The following is a 24,074-nucleotide window of genomic DNA, read 5'->3' as shown; positions in this document are numbered from 1 at the left end:
TTTAGATATAGGAGGCATGGCATTTCAGCAGTATTTACCTTGGCAAGGCAGCTGGAGACAAGTGTGTTTTACATATGCTCACAGCTTAGAATGGGCTGGTATTCCCAAGATCAAACTGTTGGACTTCTGCCATAGAATTCAAAGGAAGAGCTTTTTTCCCCCATTTTAAATAATCTGTGTCCAGAAAGGAAACAAGAAAAATGCTGTTACACTTCTGATGCCTCAAGCTTATATGTGCATTTCTGTGTAACTCTCATATTGTGGATGAGTATTTTATGCACATGCACACAGATGTTCACGTGTGCTGGGAAATACCACCTGCTTAAGTTTAAGGTTCTTACTTAATACAGTGCTGATGCCTTGCAATCATTACAGATGCATCTCCATCATGGCTCCCTATTGCATAATGTTAAAGAATTTGCTGCTTGAACAAGGAGGGAAAACAGGGCATCAGATTTAACCACGTTGTATGAATACGTGGATGCTGGCGGCTTCCTTCTCTGTGCTGCGTCGTGGGGGGTGGATCTTCTTGGCAGTGGAAACTGTTAAATCACAAGTTGTAATAAACATATTCCAAAAACATTTACTGAAGGTGAGTTCCCAAGTTAAGAGAAATGTTTTAATTCCTGGATTTTCTTCAAATGCAAAACAAGAGTTTATGGCTGTCATTGTCAGCTGATCCCTTTCAGCCTCACACTAAGCAGCAACTGCAGGATGGATGCAGCACCAGCAGGATGAATCTTGTCACAGCTATCATGAGGTGACTCTTGGTGACTTATGGAGTGAAATATGATTAATAAACAGTCCCCACTAAGCAAGGAAGGATGGGAGCAGTTCAGATTACAGCTCCTATTAACAATTCTTATAGACAGTGTTCTAATTTACTGCATATGTTGCAACAGGCCTTTAAAGATAGCAAAGGGATGCTCTTAAAGATTTTCTGTTCATGTCAGAGATGTGCCAGATGAAACATAAGAACCAGTGTGCTGCCAGGCTTCCCCTTTGTTGGCTCTCCACCTCTTTAAGGAATCCATCGTGGCCAAAGTGAGGCACCTGCAGCAGGCTGGGCTGGTTACACTGGGGGTTCAGAGCAGTGCACAACAGAGTTGTAATCTGGAGGTGGGCTGTGGCACTCCAGGCTTGGATCCATAGGAAGGAGCACAGAGTCTTCCAGTGGGAAGTCCATGGTGTCTTCTTCAACCTGCACTGCGGGCTGGTATTTGACAGCTTCACGTTCATGGTCAGACAGGATGGACTCTTTGCTCTTGCTAACAGCTCGCCGCCTGTTGAGAACAGACAGTAGGATATATGGATCCTGTTTCCATAGGTTTTTATCTGTGTAATTCATGGTCAAAATTATTTATAAACATATACATACATCAGGCATTTCAATTTAACATTGCAGCACCCTGTAAAACAGTGACATTTTGCTAACTGGTTAGTAAGGAAACTGATAATTCAGTTTATTCTTTGAAGAACTAGTTGTATTATAAGCAAATTCAGGAAGCTAGGAGTCTCAGTGCCCTGTCTGGTTAGCTTTATACTTTTCAGTGCACTCTAGATGTCTTAGTTATAAATGTACCTTTCCTATACATACAATAATATTCTTCTCATGATATTTAACTTTTCTGAAAGCAGAGCTGAAGACTGTGACTATGACTTTTCTTTAACTCTAATAAAGGATGAATTAGTGAATAATCATGTCACACTCCAATTTTAAATGATTCTGAAAGCACCACAGGGCAAAATCTCTCTGATATTCTCTAGCCCTGTAAAATTCCTGAGCTGCATGTTAGCAAGTGCCAGTGATGCTCAGTGTGACAGCTGCCAGCCTGTAACTGATTCTATCAAAAGTCTCATTTTCTACTATCGCCTCTTATTACAGGTGATCCATGTGCTGGGAGAGAAGCAGCTTGCATCACACAGAGCAACCTCAGTGTCAGAAGTGGAAAAACCCAAGGGAGAATTTGTACCACGAGGTGACCTTGAGGAACAGCAAGCATTGTGGGAAAAAAGGTACTTGTGTTGTAGGCTGCCTTAAAAATTGTTTTGTTAAACCTGGTTTTCTCCATGTGAGGAATTTATTGGAACAGAGTTGGATAATTTAGGAATGGTTCTGGTAAGGATCCCAACCTGAGATTTTGAACCTCTTCACTTTGCTTACACAACGTTAACATGCATGTAAGGTAAGTCACTCACAAACTGGTTATGACATTGCACAGATTGATTTGTGAATGTGCCTGGGAAGACTCAGAACGAGGCAGTGCTCAAGCACTTTGTGTGTGTATTTCAGATTTGTTTTAAAGGAGCATAATGCTGCTTCATAATCACACTAAATCAAACCAAAATAGTCAACAGTCAACACATGACTGTGTTACTCGTTACACTGATTTTATCTGTACTGCTTCAGTGCTGCAGTCCACAACAGATGTTCAGAGATTGGGAATGTTGGGTGCATTTCAAAGAAAGTGAAGCCATTTCCCACTCCAGCAAACATAAAGCAATAGCAAAGAAGACAAGGGACAGATACAGTGAGTGGTGGAAGCAGAAGATCAAGCTGCCAACTGTGTGTGCTGTTGTACTGTACAGGTGCAACAGAGAGAAGTGCTGCTGTCCTAGAAGCAGCTGGGCAGGACAGAATTGCAGCATGCAGCTGTGCTCAGACCTGCCAGGTGATGCCTCTAGGACTCGTATTACCTTGCCTCTGAACCTGGAACTTAGCAAATGCTTTGATTTTCCTATCAGCTGCAGATGTTCTCAGTCTGGGTGACAGAATTAGAGCCAATGCTCTAATTGCTCAGTGCTCAATGTTGCTAATTCTGGAAAGGTCATGAGTGCAGTGCACTGCTGGAGCAGAATATTATTTTATGAATCTGTCCACAATCACATTTAAGAGCCTCTAGTGTCCATCTATAAAATATCCATCCCTGTAGCTCTCCTCTTAGAGAACTGTGCAGCAGGTGATGCTGTGTGCATCCCAATGCATGAGGCAAGCCATTCTAGGCCTGCAGCCAGACTCAGGCAGAGCAAAATGCTGCAGTCTCAGACAACTGCAATGAGAAACTGGCTGCCTTGTGGCTGGCCTGGTCTTAGTGTGCCATGCTGGCTTCACACTGCGTGTTTGTGTCCCTAGCTGGGTCTTGAGGAAATGAACCCAGACATCAGACTGGTAAGAGCCAGCTCACCACCTCCTGCACATAGAATAAATCTGGTTTCTATAACTTCTTAAGTGCAGAGGCAGAGTTTATAGATAGATTAAAGCCAATGTTACTGTGTTCTTAGACTCGCACAGGGCCCTGAAACCAAACCTGATTGGCAAAGCAGAAATTCTAAAATAAATAGCAACTCTGAGATCTTCAACAGAAACATGCCATGCTCTGATTTCATAATCTAATTTTTTCCTCTCTTTTCAGAAAAATAAAACAAAACAAAACCATGAATGGAAACTTCTGTATGCTTCTGATGTCCCTTTCTGCACACACACACTTCTCTGTAGATAAATTCTTCTGTGGGTTCAGAAACAGAAGCACAATTTCCCTCACTGCCTATGTATGTATTTTATTCTTGTTGCTCAGCACATTGATTTGTGTCTGATAGTTCTGGCTTCTCATTTGCCAGGTATCAAAGCTTCTGTTGGATACAGGGCAAAGCTTGGAAGTACCTGTGTAACTTGGCCCCAGCCTACATAGCTCAGGGTGCTGGAGAACAGAAATATTGTTAGGGGTTGGTTTGGCTACACAATGGGAAACTTTCAGACCCACACAGCCTCCCAGCGAGTGTTCCTGTGTCTGCCCATGCAGCCAAGGGATTTCTCAAGGAGTGCACAAAGCTGATGGGCTAGGTTGGAAGCAGATTTTGTCAGTAGCCATCTTATTGCAAAGCAAAATGCAATTAACTTTTAAAACTATTCTTTCACTCTAAATGCATTTCCTCAATTGAAGCTATCCAAGGGTCTTTGCATTTTTCCCTTTTCTGTTCTATACTTACTGTCACTTCAGTCTGCTCTGTTTGTGCTCAGAAACAGTGAAATGCACACATGTTTGGACCGTATATTGGCAAACCAGACTTCAGGTTCCCTTTTCTGTCTGTCCTTGAAATCTCATTTTCTGCATGTGAACTGCCACACCACATCAGCCAGCACAGCAGTGCTTTGCCCCTGGCAGCGCTCAGTGCTCTACCTCAGGGAGCACAAACCCCTGTGTGCCCTGAGCCAGCCCTACAGTCCTGGATAAGGTAGAAGAATTCTCCCTGAGTCCACAGATAAATATTTTCTGACAGAAGTCATTAGATTAATCACACAATTATGTAGCTACAAAAGTTAATAGTGGATACGCAATGAGATGATTTCATGAGAAGCTAGCCATTGTTTGACTCAGAGCTTCTGCTGTGTTGGTATTATGGCACCCCACAGGTATCTCCTTAGGCTGATTTTGTATAACTCCTGAAAACTGCAGCCACGGGAAGTGACAAAGGAAACATTCAGTTTGGGTAAACCTGCTCAGTGCTGTGGCTGTGCCATTCAGCTCCATGTGGCTGTCTGCATTTTCCCCACAGCACAGTGTGAAGATGAGGTGTGCCAACACCATGACACTCAGTGAAGCACAGTGAGGATGATGTGTGACAGTCAATGAAACAAATCTGCCCACTGATCCAGGCTGATCACGTTTTACATAAAGACCAACCAAAGAAATCTTCTGTCCTTCCCTGAACAGGTACTGTTTCTGGCAGGGCAAGGGGAAAGATGAAAATCCAACCTGAACGCTGTCATTTCCTGTCCTTAAACTGATTTTGTAACCAAAAGGACTCTCTTTCATAATGGGCACACTCATACAGCACTGGCTGGGGAAACACACTGCAGATGTAGAGAGCAGGCTTCAGCCTTATTTCATTAGCAGTGCTGAGAGTGCAGGATGCAGCACCTGTCTCATCTCTTTCAGAAAGACACCTGCAAATTAGGGAAGTTTACGAGGGAAGGACAAACACTATGAAAGTCTTGGAGGAACCAGTAGTGAAAGGTGAGAAGAATGCAAATTGGTAGCAGCAAATGAGCTAAAAACGACATTCATAGTAAACAACGAATCCTGCAACACTTTGGGATGTATTTCTATAGTGAGCCTGGAGCTAGTGCTGTGTTTGTCAGATTTAAAACCAAATCTAGGATGGACTTGGTGCTAATGTGGACTCATGGACCCAGTTCCACTTAACTGGAAGCCTGCCAGCTCTGTGAATGTGTTTATACTGTTACTGCTTTGCAAGTGCCCAAGTATCTTGCCCTCAGTAGGAGAAGCTAATAGACTCTTGCATCTACTTGGAAATCCTGGGCATGTTTGGAAGCTGTGTTTTGGGACTGCTGAGAGGTTGGGCTGGGCACTGCCAAGCAGAGCAGTTTGTCTCCTGGCTGCATCTCATAATGAGATGTAGGAGCTTCATAGCCCTATAACATCTTTCATAGGTGTCTAATGAGGCACAGGGTACCAGAGATTAATTTGCTTTATTTTTTCTGCATGGAAAGAAATGAAAGGGTTATTTCTTTCTCTAATAGCTATGTCTGTTTGCTGTTTGCTTTGAGACATCATTGACAGCACTGTGCGGTAGGAATTTACTGCTGGGTCCCCTCTGGCTGTATCACTGCAATCAGGAGCTGCTGGCAAGGAAAGCTCAAGGGATTAAGATCAAGAATTCATTGTTTTGAAGCATTTCTAACCACAAAGCACAGCTAGAATAAAGTTCTAACAGGCCAAAATCACCCACTCACTGAGTGTATGTCCCCTCAAAAGGCTGGTCAACTCTCTGAAATTCAAACCACCCAGAATGGAAGCTTCTGACTTCAGCTCCAGCACTCAGAAAGTGCTGAGATAAAAAGCACTGCAGTCAGAACCAAGCTGAAGTCCTTGCCACTACAAGCATATAGTGTGATACTATGAAAACAGAGGTTTACATAACTCTCCCAGAAGGTTCTGACTCAAAGCTTCTTGCATTTGGAGAACCCACATTGGGTCGTTGTGCAAGGTGCTACATGACACAATATGAAGCACATCTGCTGTCTCAGTGTGCTCATCGCGGAAGAAAAATCTGCTGTAATTAAGTTCTGCTGAAAAGTATTTCCATGCCTCATTTTTCTGTTATGTCAGAAATGGTCAGCTGGGCTGCACTGCTGTTGGCTGCCTTGTATCTAGACATAAATTTCTGATGTACCTGCACAGCAACATTTTACTGTGATCTTGGTGACCTCTCTTAGGTCCACACGGGCTTTGACAAAGGCAGTGCCTTCAGCAATGGGCCCCGGGTGCAGCATCAGAACACTGGGTGTGTGAGCCTTGTGGAGCCTGGCCAGTGCCAGACATGGTGTTTTGGGACGGTTGGTGCTGGGAGAGAAAGAAGGGTGAGGGAGGACAGCTGAGCAGATATCAAGCCTGTTGTAATTTTAAACAATAACTTGATTATAGAGTCTCTGGGAGAACTGGAAAGCAGTGCTAGGCAGTACCCTGTTAACACTGTGAGATGAAGCCTGACACCAGAGACATCATTAAATCCCTCTGGGCTGGATGCACTTCCTTGGATGCCAATTGCAGTGCTGTTGTCCTGGTCAGTCCTTCTGTCCCTTGCTGCAGCTTTGCACTGCTTTGTACTTGAGGCTCAGGCATGGTCAGTGCAGCACAACAGTAGTCCCAGGCCCAGAGCATCAGATTCACCTTGAAGATTCACTCAATGGTGTGTAGTGTTGCCAATTTTAAACTTGTCAGAGAAATGATAAGATAAATAGAAATACAGAAGAAAGATAAATAAACAGCAAGGTTTTGGCAAAATAATAAATGCAGCCACCCTGGTTTAGAAAACATGCTAAGCCTTTGAACAGTTTTGTTTTACAAAAGAAAGACTGTTTGAAAAGGATCCAGGATAAATGTTTTTGAGAGGGAGACATACACAATTAACAAGGGTGACTTTATCTGCCTTGTTAAACCAGAATCCCTTATCTGCCTTGTTAAACCAGAATCCCTTTCTGACCTTTCTGAGACATTTGGAGACTGTTCCACATGTTTTTGAGGCTTCTTTTTCCACGTTAGCAGTGCAGGGGGGCAAGGAGCGTCGTGCCTCAAATGAGAGGACATTGAGATACTCTGCAAGTATGCAAAAAAACTGTTCTTTGTGCCAATGGCAGTCTGCAAGGTTAAAAAAAAAAAGCTGGCAAAATAGTTAGACCTCAAACACTCAGTGAAAGGTCTGGCCAATGAAGATCATCTTCCCATTCGCCTGTCAGCAGCTCGGAGGGTTTTCCTGGAAACCTTGAAAGAACAGACTGCTAGGGGATTTCTGTGCTTCTGCATCTGGCTGGGTGCTGAGTTCTCAGCAGAAAGCTTTGAAGGGGGAGACAGGACCTTGATCTTCCCTGTTAATTTCATATCCAAGGGTGGAAATGCAGTAGGGGAAGTGCAGTCAGAGGTGACTGAAATCTCCTGGTCAGATTTTACCAGAGAGGCTGTGTGTGTTGTGTGCGTACGTGATAGATTTGTGTCAGCATGACATCATGCAGCAGAGAGGTGAATCAGAGCTGGTAAAGAACTGTGGCAATACAGTTCCTGACATTTGAGCAGCTTTTTTTTAGAGCTGCTGCCATTTGGTTTCCATAGCAATACACTGAGCTGTGCAGAAATCCCCTTAGCACGTGCATAGGACAGATACACAAACCCTAATCCTGACCTCTGGTAGTCCTGTGCCAGGTGTGTGGGAGTGCTGCAGACACAGTGCTGCTGAGCAGCAGGCTCCTAAGGGGTCACTCATGTCCTGCAGCATCTGAATGCTCCCTGCTAATGCTGCTCTCTACCCTTTGCTAGGCAACATTTTCTCTTTTCCTCTTTCTGCTTGTCTCTTGCCATCAAGCACTCATATACAAATATGTAGTTTTAAGGTCTGAAAAGACAAGGCAAGCTTCTTCAGAGCTACATCTCCTCTGAAATACTTCTATATTCTCACTGTGCACTTCCACGTCATCTCCCCCATACAATACAGGAATTGTGATAGCCTTTTTTACATCTATTGTCTCTCTTTAATGTGACAAACTGTGACTCAGTGCAAAACAAGGAATTGCTCTGGTGGGAAAAATCATTGAGTTTAATGCAGAGGAAATCAAGAGAAACCTCATCAACGGATTTCAGAGAAAACTCTAGGCAGTTCAATTAAAATGTAATTAGCTTAATTAACTGAGTAGTACAGAGTCCTTTGCTCTAGAATTGTTTTTTAACAATATTTTGAGCTACTTGACTCTGAAATTCGGCGTGTTGATATCTGAATCAGTACACGGGTTATTATTGCTATTATTCATTTTGGCAAAGGTAAAAATGGAGACCAGTTTCACTGCTAGGTTTGCTTCCTGCCTCTGCCTGTTAAAGAAATAGAAAGAACTGCTAGCTAAGAAATCATCTGCTTTTGTTCTTCTCTGATGGACTGTACCATGAATGGATAAAATACAGCAAATACTGGTACAGCTTCTATTTGTAAACTAAACAACAAAAATGCCATTCATAGGATTATGTAGGTGGTAGGGTTAAAGTCATCTTTGAAGGACTGTCATGACAGCTGTGAAACAGCAGATGAAGAATTCACAGCACTGGTAAATGCACCTTACAAAACTGTGGTGCTTAAACTATCCTTCAATAAACATTCATTCTTCATTTTTTCCCACATTCCACCGATTGCAAAGGTACCACTCCTTCTGCGTACCGAAAATTAGATAGAGCTTTGATACTTGTATAATAATAAATGTTATTCTCTGGATTAATCGTTCTCATTTTCCAAACTTTGTTCTACCAGTAAATGAGAACGCTACAGAGGTAGCCAAGAAAAAGCCAAAGTAAAGGTGTATGTTTTAAGCTGTTTTGCTCTAATCATTTGTCACGAGCAGATCAGAGCATGAACAGGGGAAACCAGCTTCGCTAGAGAGTGCTCTTCTGCTTTTTCAGTGTGGCTCAGAATCGCAAAGCAACTTGGCTTACTTTGGCAAAAGGAGTTCAATTGGTCGGTGAGACATTGTGTTCAAAGCTGATGAAATGAGTTTTCAATTTCATCACAAGAATCAACGTTTTTCACATTAATTAACCTTCCTGTAGTATAAATACAACAATGCTGCATCCCCTTCAGAGACCTAGAGGTGTCTTTTATGTTCAATTTACTTCTGGAAGCAGTTTATATCGTAGTTTTCTTGATCTTAAAATATGTTAACCATGGCCTTTCTGTTACAGTATTGAAATGCACAGTTACTTCTCCTTCTAGTTTAGACAACGTGAAAGTTTTCCTTTTGGAATCAAACAAAATTGTAAATTTTGGAAGCATTTTTCTGGACAGAGCACTGACTTCAAAAGAAATGCTTCAAAAGTACTCACGCGAGTGCCATGATCCCATAAGGCCAGGAGCGGATTTCCAGCCTCTTTGGAATTTTTATCTCATCTGAAGTCAACACCATCCCACTGTCTGACTCCTGGATAGCAAAAGGAGGAGAATGTCAACAGAGTGTCAACATGGAGCACACTGAAATTAGAAACTGAATTCCCCAGGGAGAGTGTGGACAAGTCAAACTAAACCAGCACTGAAGTCAGTGGAGAAGGAAAGCCAAGGAGCTAGTAAAAATAGCAAATTCTAGCTGTCTTATTTTGCGATGATACAGCTTTTGGGCCAGAACGGCACCTTACAGAATTGTCTCCAACTACAGAGCAGACAGAACAAGGGCAGGAGGATGCAACTTCTCCTTCATTGTGGCCTTCAGAGGTTGCAGCTCCCTGTCCACGCAGTTACTGTGGAGGTACTAACAGGAAGGTGGCCACCTGTAGATGTGATATTGCAGTGCTGTATGTTGGTGTATGTGGGTGCTGGAATTAATGTAGGAGCTACCAGCTACTCCGCATATTTGTAAGATCATGGGCATTGTCAGGGAGAGCTGGACACCAGCCATCAACCTGCAAGGCACATGTTTGCAACAGAACTCTCAATCGCGTGCTATCTGGTGACATGTGTAACACAGAGATATGTCCAGTTGGTATAGGAAATTAAGCCCATTCTTCTGAATTTTTCTCTTATCAGAGCCAGTATTATCAGTTTTCAGCCAGCTGGTCCTGATTATGCAGCTATTTAGCCTGGATTTCTCTCTCTTTTATCTTTATTATTTCCCCTTAAAATAATGCGCTCTAGAAATAATTTATCTCAGTGTTGCTTTTCAATTTTTCTTACAGAGAAATAGTTACAAAAATCTTAACAGATACTACATAAAATCAACAGAATGGCAGGAAGGTGTGGTAGAGTTTTAGAGTTCCAGGACAACTTTTTGAAATAATGACCTAATGAGCATTAATGCCTTGGTATTTAGGATAATTATAGTAATCCAAGTGCACTTACTTAGTCCAAGAGTAGATCATACCAGAATTTTCCTTAAAAGATTCTCATTGATATTATCTCACATTCACTTCCAATCTGTTAATGTATTACCCTCTTTTTTTTTTTTTTTTTGGAAACTTTTCTCCCTCCATGTAAGGACTTGCTTTAATAGGCCTTGAAGAAGGAGCATTTAGGAAAGTAATGCTTGTGCTGCCATCAAAAATCTCTTACTGATACCATATCTATCTACTGAGTGTCTTCACATGATTCTGAGGGACAAATCTTTATCTGGCAAAAGGAAAGACGCAGGAACCAGAGGAAATTCTAAGCCCTGATTCCTTAAGATGCACTGATAAAGGCACAGAAATTACACTTGGTGAAATGCTAGGGAATAATCAGCATCAATTCTGTGCTAACAAGGGAGCATTAGCTGGGGTTTCCTGCACCTAGAAGGTGAGTGCCTTCTGCCATTCTGTCCAATTTCTTCCACTTGCTACCTGCTTCAAATATGCATTACAAAGGTCCCTCTTTATTGGCACATGATTTGTCATTGAGACAAGTGGAGTGTGCTGCAGCCAATTATTACCTGAGTAAATGTATTAATTTTGTTTCATTTTCTTTGTTTAAATAAGGAAGTAAAAAATAGGAAAAAACTCCACCCCGGAACCTTAATTTCAGAGGAAGCCAACAAGCCAGGCCATTATGCTGCAACAGAACAAGCCTTTGTTTTCCACTGGAGGGAAAATGAAATCTTTCAACACTCTCCCACCTGCAGAGCCACTAAGCTACCCATAAAATGCCCACCTAGAGTGGGGAAATTGCAAGCGAAAGCCCTTTGAATCAAGGAAAGACAGTATTTGAATCTTGGTCTAGTTCCTCCTGAACTGACCCCCTCCCCCACCAGCTGTTGCCTGGTTCGGCCAGCTGGAATCTCCTTGGGACATTTCCTTCAACAGCTCAATTTCAGTAAGCTGCCATTTTCTTGTGGGGAAAAAAAGCAGACAGATATTGAGATATGCTCCTGTCCAACTGTAACATAAAGCTCCTCAGCCTGACCAAAGCCAGTCTACTCACACATGAGCTTCTCTTTAAATGATCTGTCAAACTAAATGCAGGTTTCTCTTCGCTGTTGCGCAGACCAGTGTGTGAGATGCTTGGGCCAAATATTCTCCTTGATTTGATACTGCTTTTTCTGACCAAAGAGATTTCAAACACTCTGATAACTGTTTGGTGTTCGTGCCAAGTGGTCAGTGTTTCTAGTGGAGAAGGACATAGTCCTTACCTCATGCATCACCTTCTCCTTTCCCACTGAAACCTCATCAAAGGTCTTCACACTCAGAGGGCGCCTCTTGCTGCTGCTGCTGAAAGACAAAGTTGAGGGGCCAGCATGAAGCCCAGGCAGATGCTGGTAGCTCAGCTAGTAGCCCTGACACAGCTCCATTCCCATCTCCGTCTTCCTTCATTGTCTCTTGTAACTAACAAACAACACCCTGACAAATATTTTTGTTCAACTCACTTAGCCACACTGTGAGAACAACCCAGCTATATCACATCTCCTTCTCTGTCACACCATACCCATACATGTGTTTTTCTTACCCAGTTTCCACTGCACTCCAGCGATTAACGCAGTTGTTCAGATTTTCCTCCACGGGGCAAGTTTTGGAGTTAGGCTCTCCATCAGGACACAAGGTGATGTTCAGTGGGATATAGTCTTTACCATCCTACAAAATAATTAGCATAAGAGAACACTAAGCTGGTAAATAACATTTTATACTGCATCTCAGAAATTAAGTTACCACATTATACAGGGCTTTACACTAGGAGAGGACTATATTTTATTTTAGTTGTGTATTTCTGTAAAGCAATCATTAATATCATAACACATAGAAGTTAGAATGTGTAGCTTTATATAACATTTACTGTGTGGAAGGCTTTGTATGAGGAGAATTGTTCACTCTGCATAATCTGCAACATAAAAAGGCTGAAAACTGTCTCTAACTTCCCAGTGGTCTTCTGCAGTTGGGCTGTTTTCTCTCCCAGGCACCTGTCTGAGCTATTGCCCCACTGATTCCCACAGCACTTCCAGGACTTGTGGGCATCCCTCACACGTGGCACAGCAGAGCCAGGTGCACAGAGGGGTCAGTGGACATGCAGCCAGAAGCTGGCTCTGCTGCCTTTCACATCAGTGCCCTTGGTGGGTTTGCAGCAATTTCCTTGTCATCACTGCTGCATTCCAGATGCTTGGCTGTTCTGCCCTAGTGAAGGGGAATGGAATTTCACTGATTTACCCTTCCTCAAAGCAATACTCTGTATTGTCACTGTGTTGGGAATTTCAAGGGGCCAGTGTTAGGAACACCAAAATCCCAAGTTAAGCCATGAATTTTAGAGGAGGGAGGAAGCAGCAGGAAGTCACAAAGTCCTCGTGGCTGATACTATTTTAACAGTTCAAAATTGGTTAAGTAATATTGCCTACGTAGAGACTTTTTGCTTATTATCAGCTTAAGAAGGAGTTGCAGCTTAAGAAGAGCCAGTCCTTAGAAAAGCCTTAAACAGTTTTATTTCTCATCCTTACAAGAAAATGGTACCACAAGTTTAATGGAATTCAGTTCACATCTCAGTAAGCTCTGCACTGTCATTTATACCACTGCAGAAATCATCAGAAATTATCAAATCCTAAAACTATTTGTCCAAAATTTCCTTTACTTTTGCACCATTTTAAAATCCTATTCCCTTATCATGATGCTTTATCTCCTTGATTTACCTCAGTTTCAGCACAAAACTCACAAGATCTTGATAATGCAAATTGAGCCCTCTCTGACTTGGCTTCACTAAATTTATTTACAAATAGGAAAGGGCTGGAGGAGGGTTGTAAATTGATAGTTACATAACAGATCAGGTTGTTTTTACTGAAGAAGGAAAGTGGTTAACTATTATGAAATTAATAATTATGTAATTGACTTTCTGAGATTCACACTGCATCCTTTTAAAGCTCCTAAGAGTGCTGATGAACATAAGCTCAGAAAATGAGAGAGATGGTTCAGCCCAACTAGCAGTTTACTACTTCAAAATCTAATTAAAATTGTTTGTGAGGTAAAGCACCACTGTTCCTCTAAGGGGCAAATGAGCCAACATTTAAATTAATGCACTGTAAGTTTCTCTTATTAGATGTGGATCAACTTCTGGTTTGGAAATATAACAGCCTTTGAATAGTAAACATTTTCTTTACTCATTTCAGCAGCCATTTTCCTTGTGACCTTTGTTATGAAGTCAAGTCTAATACTGCTGCTCAGCACAGTCATTACTTGTGTACAGGCACATGCATATCCACACACACACACATTGGTATGGGTCCATGTTCACTGAAGAAATGTTTGTGTTCTGTACCTGCTGTACGTTGGCCTGAAGAAGGTCTCCTAAGCGCTCTACGAGCTCAGTGAAGGTGGGCCTCTCAGTAGGCACTCCATGCCAGCAGTCCAGCATTGTCTGGTAGCTAGATAAAAACCGCAGGTATTGAGAAAATAGAATGATGCTATCTTTGCATCCAAGCTGTTTTCTTCTGCTACTGCTTGCTTTGGCCCTCATTCAGGTAGTTTCAGATTAAGATGTGTTCAAATCTCCAGGTGTTGAAATTCTACTCTAGTTATACGTGGCACATTTTTTTCTCTCTCTCTTGTTTCAAAAGAGCCTGTAGGCTTTTCATTCTCACCTAGCTTTAGATGGTTTGACTGATAGGCCCCACTGATGTTGCTGAAATAAGTCACAGCTATGGGTGGCAGCTCACAAGAATTTCCTGAACTGACATTTATGAACTACAACAGACTTGGGGAGATCTGTTCATCTTCTTGTTGGCAGGGTTGAGCTGACTTAGTTTTCACTAGCATTCATCTGTGTTATCAGGAGATCCAACATATGCACAACTACAATGTTTACTGAAAACGGAATACAAAATATATAGCCCTCATCTGACGAGGTCTCCTTCCTCCTCAAGATGTATTATAATCCCCTTTGTGATACTTAAATGACATGCAGCACCTCTCAATAGAAAACCAGGAGCTCTTACACTTCTGGAGTGGAATATTCTGGTGATCTCATCCGAGTTCCCTCCTTGAGCCGTCGGCAGAAGTCCTCATCTATCTGCACTCCAGGGTAAGGGGAGGCACCTGATGAGGGAAGTAAGGGGGGCACTCAGTGAATGAAACACAAGTTGGTGACATCTGCTGAGAAATTGAGATTGTCGGAAGTCATGTAGTAAAAGAGGCTGGAGCAAAGAAGGGCTTGTAACCACTGTCTAAATGTTTTTGTTGGCAGCACATTAGAGACTCACTCTTTTTAGAGGTTTTAGTCACACTGTCCCCTCTGAAATTTGTAATATAGGAAGGACCACTCCAAGGTAAAACATGGCAGAAAATAAATAAATGTTCTTAGTTTGAGATTTCAGATGAGCACTTGGTAGTGGAGTTCCAGTTCACGCAGTTAGTTATGTACTGCTTTCCATGGAGACTGATTTCACTTTCCTGCATAATTAGTTATCTTCAGAGGAATAAATGTATGTATTAATTGAATGCACTGTTCTCTCTAACAAATTAGAGAAAAAGGGCTTATCAACACTTGTGATCATTCTTATATGATGTTTGTACTTTACAATGAACCATTAATAGGAGAGAAAACATAATTTGTGGAAGTACCCCGGCATCTGAGTAATCTGGACCTCATAGGTAAAATTCAAGAGATGTCTGAGCTGAAGTTTGAAAAATTACTTAACCTATTGGAGATAAACCTGAAAGATTTGTAACATTCCTTCCCTTCCTTCTCAGCAAAAGCCTTACATGTAGTCCTGCCCTTGTGTTTCACATTTTGGCATCCTACAGCTGGATGGTGAATTTGGGAGGAAATTTAATCAAGTCTTAATGAAAGGGATTGAATGGAATCTGGATCTGTATCCAGCCCTCAAGGAATCTGTTTATGATTTACTGTCTACAACATTCCTGCATATTTATTTCTTGAATTTCTCGCCCCCCCCCCAGTTTGGAAACATCACTGAGTGCTTTGCTCTTGGAGGTACCACAAGCACAGCAGAAATCTTTTGGAGGAAAGCAGAGAAGAGGCCACCAAAATGTGATTGTTCCTAGAATTATTCTATTCTGTTAATCTGACCACTCAATCTGCAAAACTATGCACTGTGCAACAGAAGTCCTGGCAATGCCATGAGAGGGCAGCTCAACACAGCAAATAGGCACTGTGGCATTCAGAGTTCAGAGGCTTTCAGCCATTGTACATCCCTAGTTGTGCAAGTATCAGATCGCAGTATCAAGAGTGTTGCTTGGAGTTATGTATATTAGGAATTGTCAGGAGTATCATTTCTGCTTTGCATCTTGATTTTCCTTCCTAATTTTGTCCTTGTTCTTTCATTATGATCATAATAACTTGCTAATATAACATTCAGCTTATGTGGCACCACTCATTGGCCAAAGATCTCTGAAGATGCTTCCATCAGCTCTCAAAATCTCTCTGATTAAGCAGACAGATAGGACACTATATATATATGTATATATATAGACAATATAGCATTATTCACCCACAGTTAAACTAAGAAAATGGCAAGGATAGGTATCAGGTCTGGAAGCACTGAGCTGCCACTTGTACATCTCCTGACCTCTCAACAGCTTGTCTTTGTATCTGTATTGGTTGATTGGGATTGAGACCTTGAAGATGAGGCAGTGGAACCGAATGAGGAAGGACGGAGAACTCTATTTGTTCTGTCAATCTGAGTTGCCTATTCATGGTTACATCACTGATGTAATCAACTGCAATATATTTGGTGAGAGCAAGTACAGGGAAGGCAGCGGTGAACTGCCTTGAATTATGATTGCAGGATCTTTCATTGGTTTATATTCTGACCACTGCTGGCCTCCTGCTAGATGGAGGCAGATCAGATCTCAAAAGCAGGGAAATCTCCCTTTCCCACCTCCACTCACCATTATACTTCATCTAGACTGCCTACTAACTTGGATTTGGGATGCTGAGAGAGCTTAGGAGAAATGTAGGCTGAAGCATATGGTATGAGGTCTAAACATTATATTTTCTTTAGGAAAAATCTATTTCAAAATGCTCAAAGAAGTGGCATGCATCTGATATAGCAGTACTCCTTTGATCTTGGTTTTATTTTAGTAGGATAAGATGCTGATGTTATACTACCAGGCACAACTTGTTTACATAATTACATTTGATTGCCTTTTGAACACTGCACATTTAAATTCCAAGGGACATTGCCATTCTGTAAATGCCTTCAGGATCTATTAGGAATTGCTGGTGCTACCTGACGTGAGGTGTGCTGACTCCATTTACATAATGCAAAGCTCAATGCAAACCCAGCTCCAGAATAAAAAAACAACAGTCTTTCCAGTTCAGATTTCCCTGTATGCCACCAAAACGAATCCAGTCTGCCAGCTTGTCAAGAGGAAGCCTACCATGCTTCACTCTGCTGCTGACCCTGGCAGGACCCATGTCCAAACCAACTCTGCATTTTGCTAATTGGAAGCTGTTTTTTTGAGTATGCTAAGTCTGTGGGACCCTGTAAAAAGCAGCAGTTGTAAGTGGGAGCTAAAGCATCCCCTGTAGCAATCAGAAATATCTTTCCATCCCCTGGCTCTCAAATATCTGTAGAACTTTTATGTAAGAGAGCTCAATCAGTGACACAAATCCTTAATTAAATATGTATCATGTGAGCTGCAGATGTGAGTGGTGCCAAACCACAGGCATGCTTGGATGATCTGAATGAAAGCCCTCTTAAGAGAAAATGACTTAGTCTTGAATCTACGCCATTGATTGAGGAAAGCAGTTTGGATCTACGTCACAGTGAGGGCAGCAGCTCTATGGATGGCAGTCCTTGGAGTAAGGTGATAGATTTCCCTAAATTCACAAGAGGACTGCCTATTGTCCCAAGTAAGCACCTTTTCATTAGGAAAAAGGCTATCTAAGATGTAAAGAAAGCAGATATATGTGCTTCTATTTTATTTTTTTTCCCAAGTAGTTAAATGAATTTAAATGAATCAATTTTAACTTCTATTAGTCTCTGATATTAAAGGTCAAATGAGCCGAAGCTCACATCTGTTAAACACTATCAGAACCTTTGGGAAAGCATTAAGTTGTCCTTGCCATTCATCACTGTGCAGCTCATTTGGTTCCTTGGAGATGCACAATGGGGGGACCATCCCCCTGTACGTGCCCTGCTGTGCTGGTGCTGATGTATCTCCTGCAACCCTCTGTTAAAACTAGGGCATTGCCAGCACTTCTGGAGTTTCATCTTTCTGTGGTGTCTCAAAACACACACAGAATGATCCTGTTACAGAGCCCTGGAAGTGTTATACCAAAGTAACAAACCTGTAAATAGAGCTGGGCTGGGGGAAAGCAACACCTGCCACTAGCTTTAACCACTTGAGTGTGAACTTTCTCTTTGTATGCTGATACAAAATAGAGAAAACTCCAAATCAAAGACTTTGATGAAATCAGGCTATGTTCTTTGCAAACAATGCTAAACAAAGTTTGGGTTAGAAACACCTCTGGACTTTGCATCCAGATCTGGACTTGGCATCTTTAGCCCAATCATTAATTACAACTGATCCGTGGACCCAAAATAGTAGGAGATTACAGAGTTTGCTCTCAAATTCAGAAGCTTAAGTTGACAATGCTGCTTGTTTCCTTTTGTCTGCAAATGCTGATTAAGAAGCCAGAGCTGACATTCCCAAATTCCCTCAGGAAAACAAGACTTGCTACTCTGTAAAGACAATTTGAGAGCAGCAAAATCCAACTCTCTGTAAGACTGCTTGTCTGCATTTCAGGGCTTTATCTGCTGGACAGTAACCAGGTCTCAGTGAAGCTGAGATTTCTAACAGCACCAGAAGATTAAATCTACATAAAGAACAGCATTACCAGCCCTTCAAAAATTCTGTGGCTTGCAAATGATATGGCCAGAAATGTATGCATTCTACCTGTTCGCTGCCAAAATGACTTAAGCAGAGCCTAGCACTGCTTCTCACGTCAACCTGATGGCAGCTGTTGCCACTACATTTTCTTACTTAAAATCTTACTTAGTTTTTGCAGGGAAGATAATAGACTGAGATAAAATGTGATGTGGGCAAACTCCCCAGGGTTTCCTGGTCTGCCATGAGCAGCATCAGACCTCTGTGCCAGCAGCAATGCAATCCTCTGCAACCTCTGGACTGCCTGGTTTCCTGAAGCACAGAGCTTAAGGGGAAACTTCTTCATTGCTCTCAAAGAAATATTTCACCCCTGAGTAACTGAGAATTGCATTATCTCTGTGCTCCGCTGGTTACAGTTATTACAAATGTCAAGTTCAGGGTTTTAGATTTTGTTTGGTTCCTGCCCCTGCTCTCCCACATTCACTGCTTTCATGTACCTTGCCAGATGGAGTTCTTGTTGATGTTATTTTGCACCTGATATGCACTGTGCAGTTGTACTAACTGAAACAAAAACATGACGCCACATTATTATCTTTTGTCAAAAGTTTCTCATAGTAACCATAGAGCCATCAGTTAGGAAAAGAAAAACATTCTTACCTAGAGAAAATATTTCCCATAGCAGAACTCCAAAAGACCATACATCACTTTGTGTTGTGTAAATCTTATCAAAAATTGCTTCTGGAGCCATCCATTTGAGTGGAAGTCTTGCCTAAGAATGCAAAAGACACAACACATTGCCAGAACTGTTAATGATCTGCTCAAGTCCTAGGAGAATAAAGGAATGAGATTAGCATTTGAGTTTTTTTCCACGTACATCTCCTTTCCGCACATAGTCCGGGTCTTTGTAAATGTCCCTGGCTAGTCCGAAGTCACAGATCTTCACCACGTTGTTCTCAGAAAGAAGGATGTTCCTTGCTGCCAGGTCCCGATGGATGCACTGCGAGGGAATGAAGAGAGGCAACATCAGGGGGTCTGCCTGGACAGCAGGCTGAGGCGAGGGCTGAAGGCATGACACCTCCTTTGGAGATGGACAGATACAGGAGCTTTTGTTGTCAGCAGGTTAAAGAGAGGGAGAACATTACTTGGGAACAAACTAAGTGTTGCAGTTCATTTTCAGATTTTTTCTGAATGAAATAATGTTTACAGTAACGATGAGAGTACTATTTTCCAGTTAATTATTCTTTGGCAAATCTGGGAGAGATCAAAAAGCATCAGGAGCTACATTCGCAAATACAGTCCCATGAGCATGCGTGAGAGCAGGGTAATTTCACATAGGCAACTGCTGTGCCTGTCATTTCTGTGCGTGCTACCCATGCAGCTTTGTGCTTCCCAGCTCAGAACACAACGTGCTCCTTCGCAGCTCCTTCAGTGCTACTGGCTGCTTAACCACTAGAGCTAAGGTGATCTCCAACACTTTACTACAGAATCAAATAACAGATTACACAGGCTGAAAAGCTATTTGGGTTTCTTCATGTCAGATACCCGTGACGTTTTAATGAACTCACTTTTCTAGAGGCGAGGAATTCCATCCCTTTTGCCACTTGGAAGCTGTAACATATCAGATCCTCTAAAGTCAGGGGTCGCTTGTACAGATCTTCAGCATCTAGGAGAGATCACAGACAGAGCAGAACACTGGAGCAGCAGTCCCAGAGCTTTTGGGCACTGCTGTTGCTGCCTCACTGATGATCCCAGTCCTGCATTTAAGCACTGTTAGGTTCATGAGTTGTCTAAAATGCTATGACTTCATCAGAGTCACAGATCCAGCTTGGGAACCACTGACCTAAAGGCAGATCAGACAGCTAGAAGAGTTTAATCCAACATTATTCACATCATTTAGCTATGGGGAAAACAATATCTGGGGATAAAAGAGTGGGGAACTATTTATAGTGTGTGAAGAGACTGGGGACAGATCGGCCCTAACATATCTGGTAAAACGCTGCTGTTACTCCTACACAACAGGAGCAGCTTTCATATACATACGCTACTGCAAATTTCTTCTTGTGAGAAAGTTGGAGTGGGGCACAGGCAGCCCCTGGAATCTGCAGCCCCTGAAGCACTTCAAGAAGTGTAAGGGTTATAAAGTGTGCGACAGTGTGTGTGGCACTGACCTAGCAACAGAAAAATAACCAACAGAAATATTCACAATGAAAGATGTGGGATTAGGTAGGTTTCTTTTACCTTCTTCATCCTCTTCGGAGTCACTGTAACTCTTATCTTCAATAAATCCTGAGCTGGCAGAGCTCCCAGTGCTGGCTACACTCTCAAGGCGTCTCTTGATCAGCTCTGTCAAATCGCTGCTGGACTCATCCAGGCTTTTCTCTGCTTGGCCAGAGTTCTCCTGGGACTAGAAATGGTATAAAACTGATTTTAGCTCTTGAAGATGTCATACCTAGGTACTGAAAGATATGTAACCGAATGGCATATGGAGAGAAGAAAAGGTCCCCTAGAGATGCACTCAAACCATGTTTGAACATTATGTTCCCTGACTTCCTATTTATTAATACAGGTCCTCCCGTTTGACCCCCATTTACCAGTATTGCACCATGAAAGTTAGGTAGAAGCAGGCTGGGTGAGTTCGAGGGATGAGCAGAGAGACTGTAATTCTGGAGAGGCCCCTATTCTCGTAGGGCTTAGTGTACAGAGCCCTGTGGCACTATGTTTTCATCATGCGAAAGTAGCCCCAACCTCTCCTCATTGCTGATTCCTGACTTCCTGCATCTTCCCTTGTATCATAGTCCAGCCTGTGCTAGCACAAATGTTTGTGTGGATGGACACAACCCTCTGGAAACACAGCCATGGTTTGCTTTACTGCTTTACTCCAGGCTCTTGACTGGCTCAGGAGAAGGGAGGGTGCAGGAGATGGGAATGAGCACACAGTGGAGAAGGTGAGCTAGTTTTGATAGCTGGGGGCTACCAAACAAATCCCCAAATCAGGCTTGTGTTGTTCAAACCAGTTTTTGTGATCCCCTTGTGCTGGACAGTGTATCACAAGAAGTTCCCTTTCTGTCTCAAATGCACTGTGTTTGGGTTTTTGCAACTATTTCTTTAGTAGGTGCAGGAGAAGAAGAGGATGGGAGTGAAGTCCTGCAAGTAAGACAGTGTCCTTTTCTTGCTCAAATGAACTGAAGTGTGGTGAGAAAGCAGCCTATATAAATACCAAACTCTGTGTTAATGCCAAAAAAAATTGAACTTATGGTCAGTGGTTGTTCTTTGGCTTATGACTGTCATTTCTTTACCTTATATGCAATGAAATCTCCTCGTTTTCCTCGTAGATAATTGGACAGATTTCCATATTTGCAGTATTCTACTATGACCATTAAAGGACCTGAAAAGACAGTGAAAATCAAATGAGTTCTGAAGTACTGCACAGCACTTAATGTTAACTTATCCACACAAATCCTCTTCAAAATAGGTAAATGCTATCATTCCTGTTAGACAGGTGAGGAATTTAGGAAACAGAGAAGTAACATTCCAGAAGCACACAATCAACAGCAGATACAGAAAAAAGGAAATACAGCACTGATTCTTTTCTCCATTTGACGATGAACAATGGTATTTATTTCTTATTTATAGGCAAAGTAAAATTCAGAATTATGGAGAAGAATATGCACTCCCCTATATTATTATGATTGCTTTATTCTATTTGCAGAATCACAGCATCCTCTGTCTTTGCAATTGCTTGTTCTGGGTGGAGTTGATGGCAGTAGAGGCAATGAAAGTGTGCTGGATCCTTGACATATCTAAATCAGAAGTTTGCAGAAATATGTAGTCTGCAGTTTTTGAGAGTTCAAGAAGTCCTGTCAATTTCTTTTGTTCTTATTTCTGTGCAACTATTGTGGAGTTCAGTGCAATTGCTGCTTTTATACGATTATGTATATTATTAAGGCCCACTTGCAAATGCTTTTATATTTCAGTGTGAGCCGTTAGGAAAGGGAAAATCAGCATTCTCTACCTAAAGCACAATCACTGCTTTTTGTAATTATCAAAAGTAAAATCAGGGGACCAGAATGTATGTAAACATCCATTACTACCAATTGCAAGCAACTTTCATGACCAGGAATGTTTTTCTGTCTACAGGGTCTGCATTTCAGACTTAGGAGTTTGAACTTCAAAGGAAAGATGCTGAGAGCTGCACTTGGCCACTTGGGAATGAGTCAGCTGTAAGCAGCATCTCCCTGGCAGTGTCTGAAATGTGCACACAGAGCTGTACTGCAGTCTGATGTGCACTATGGAGTGAAAAGGTGCAAGGCAGGACTGTGGGGGAAAACTGGGATGTCGTGGTGGGACTATGAGCCCTGGTGATCCTTGCTGCTGCACCCTGACTCAGGCTGGGTGACAAATGCTCTTTTGAAGCAGACTGCCCCATTAAGAGGGACATGGTGAATTCTAACAGTAGTAATCAATGGCTTTCCAGTACAAACACTGCATATTTCTGCCAGGCTTTTTATTCATGCAAGCCTGATAGCATTTGCTGCATTGGGTGCTCACCTTTGGGCTGTTCAGGATTTGCTGCTCCTACTGACCAGAGCTGTAACCTGCTCAGCGTGGTGACTGCACAAGCACAGGCAGCCCCAGGTCAGGGCAGTTCTGCTGCTGAGCACGCAGCTTGCCCTTGTTGGAGTGAGCAAGGAGGCAGAGCAAGGAGGTCTTAGTGGGGAGTTTCTCTGAAGAACCCAAGGTCAAATGCTCTCATGGATGCCCCAAGCAAATAGAGATTCAAGCACAGCTTTGTAGCTCCTGTTACTGATTTATATGTGGTTTTGATAGGTTTCCTAGACATGGCTTCTCTATATTTTATTTCTTCATTGTAAAGCACACACTGTGCATTAATTCTAAGTGCTTAGCATCAGACACTCAGCCAAAGTGTTAGAATTTGTTATTTGTTATATTACTGAAGGAATGTATGTGCATACTTAATATCAGTCTTCATCAGTACTGTTGCATGGTTATATAAAACATAACAAGGAATGAGAAAACACCATATTCTGCAGTGGCTTTTTAATAGTAACTCCTCTCTCAGTGTCAGTTGTGAGAGCTTGCAGCTATTTTTCTTCAGTCTGCAGTTGCAATGGGGAACTGAGGGGCATCTAGGAGAAAAAGCTCCCCAGAGGATGGACAATCACAGTACTCGAGCAGTTACTGCAGTGTATTTTTCTAGGCAGATGAAACTTTGTGGCTGAAGTAGTGGTTTGGTTAACAACCAGTGACCTCCTGGTGAGGATGACATGTTTTAGGCGCCTGTTTGTGTTAAGCCACAACTCTACTCACAGTCCCAGCTCCTAGTCAGGCAGCTTGTGTCTGAATACAAGCTTTTGTGGTTTGCATGCTCCAAGAACCCCTGCGAGCTCCCCATTTCTGGCTCCCAAATGGCAGCAGGCTGCTGATGCTGACTGCTCCTTTAGAACTGGGAGGATCTTGCTGGGCTTAAGATTTCTTTCATCCTCACAAATCTACCTCACTGAAATCTTATTTTCCCCATTTAAATGGACAACTACGTGTTATTTGGGAAAATGATAGTTTCAGAGTCTCAGATAACAACAGATGTGTACACCATCTCTCACTCTTTCCCCTTCACTTATTTTACTCTAGTTTCTTTGTCCTCAGCTCTCTTAAATGTCCCTTGGGGATTGTTCATTGTAAGCCATTAAAAGGCATCTTTTGGAGTTGGTACCCTGAAGTTAAAGCACAGCATGGTAAATGACACAGATGCTTTGCAGGGTGGCATGGAAAGGG

The 24,074-nt window shown here is 42.3% G+C and overlaps 1 protein-coding gene across 3 annotated transcripts in view; it reads right to left on the bottom strand.

Annotated features, from left to right (window-relative positions):
• Positions 1-571: 571 nt before the first annotated feature.
• LOC136044318 (vascular endothelial growth factor receptor kdr-like) overlaps positions 572-24,074 on the bottom strand; it is a 115,104-nt gene continuing 91,601 nt past the window's right edge. For 2 of the 3 annotated variants that reach the window (XM_065729569.1, XM_065729570.1), the window contains exons 20-30: positions 21,578-21,666; positions 20,520-20,685; positions 19,847-19,944; positions 19,156-19,278; positions 18,939-19,050; positions 14,423-14,522; positions 13,747-13,852; positions 11,959-12,083; positions 11,645-11,723; positions 9,378-9,472; positions 572-1,283 (exon numbers count right to left, since the gene is read on the bottom strand). In XM_065729569.1, the coding sequence (XP_065585641.1) occupies positions 1,073-1,283; positions 9,378-9,472; positions 11,645-11,723; positions 11,959-12,083; positions 13,747-13,852; positions 14,423-14,522; positions 18,939-19,050; positions 19,156-19,278; positions 19,847-19,944; positions 20,520-20,685; positions 21,578-21,666 (1,304 nt within the window). In that variant the 3' untranslated portion in view covers positions 572-1,072. The remainder of the gene's footprint in view (positions 1,284-9,377; positions 9,473-11,644; positions 11,724-11,958; positions 12,084-13,746; positions 13,853-14,422; positions 14,523-18,938; positions 19,051-19,155; positions 19,279-19,846; positions 19,945-20,519; positions 20,686-21,577; positions 21,667-24,074) is intronic. The other variant, XM_065729571.1, reaches the window with a different exon arrangement.

The sequence above is a fragment of the Cyrtonyx montezumae genome, unplaced genomic scaffold (genome assembly GCF_038088225.1).
Source record: "Cyrtonyx montezumae isolate F1298 unplaced genomic scaffold, pur_monq_1.0 scaffold_11, whole genome shotgun sequence".
In the NCBI taxonomy this organism is placed as follows: Eukaryota; Metazoa; Chordata; class Aves; order Galliformes; family Odontophoridae; genus Cyrtonyx; species Cyrtonyx montezumae.
This window is presented reverse-complemented; position numbering and strand designations above follow the sequence as displayed.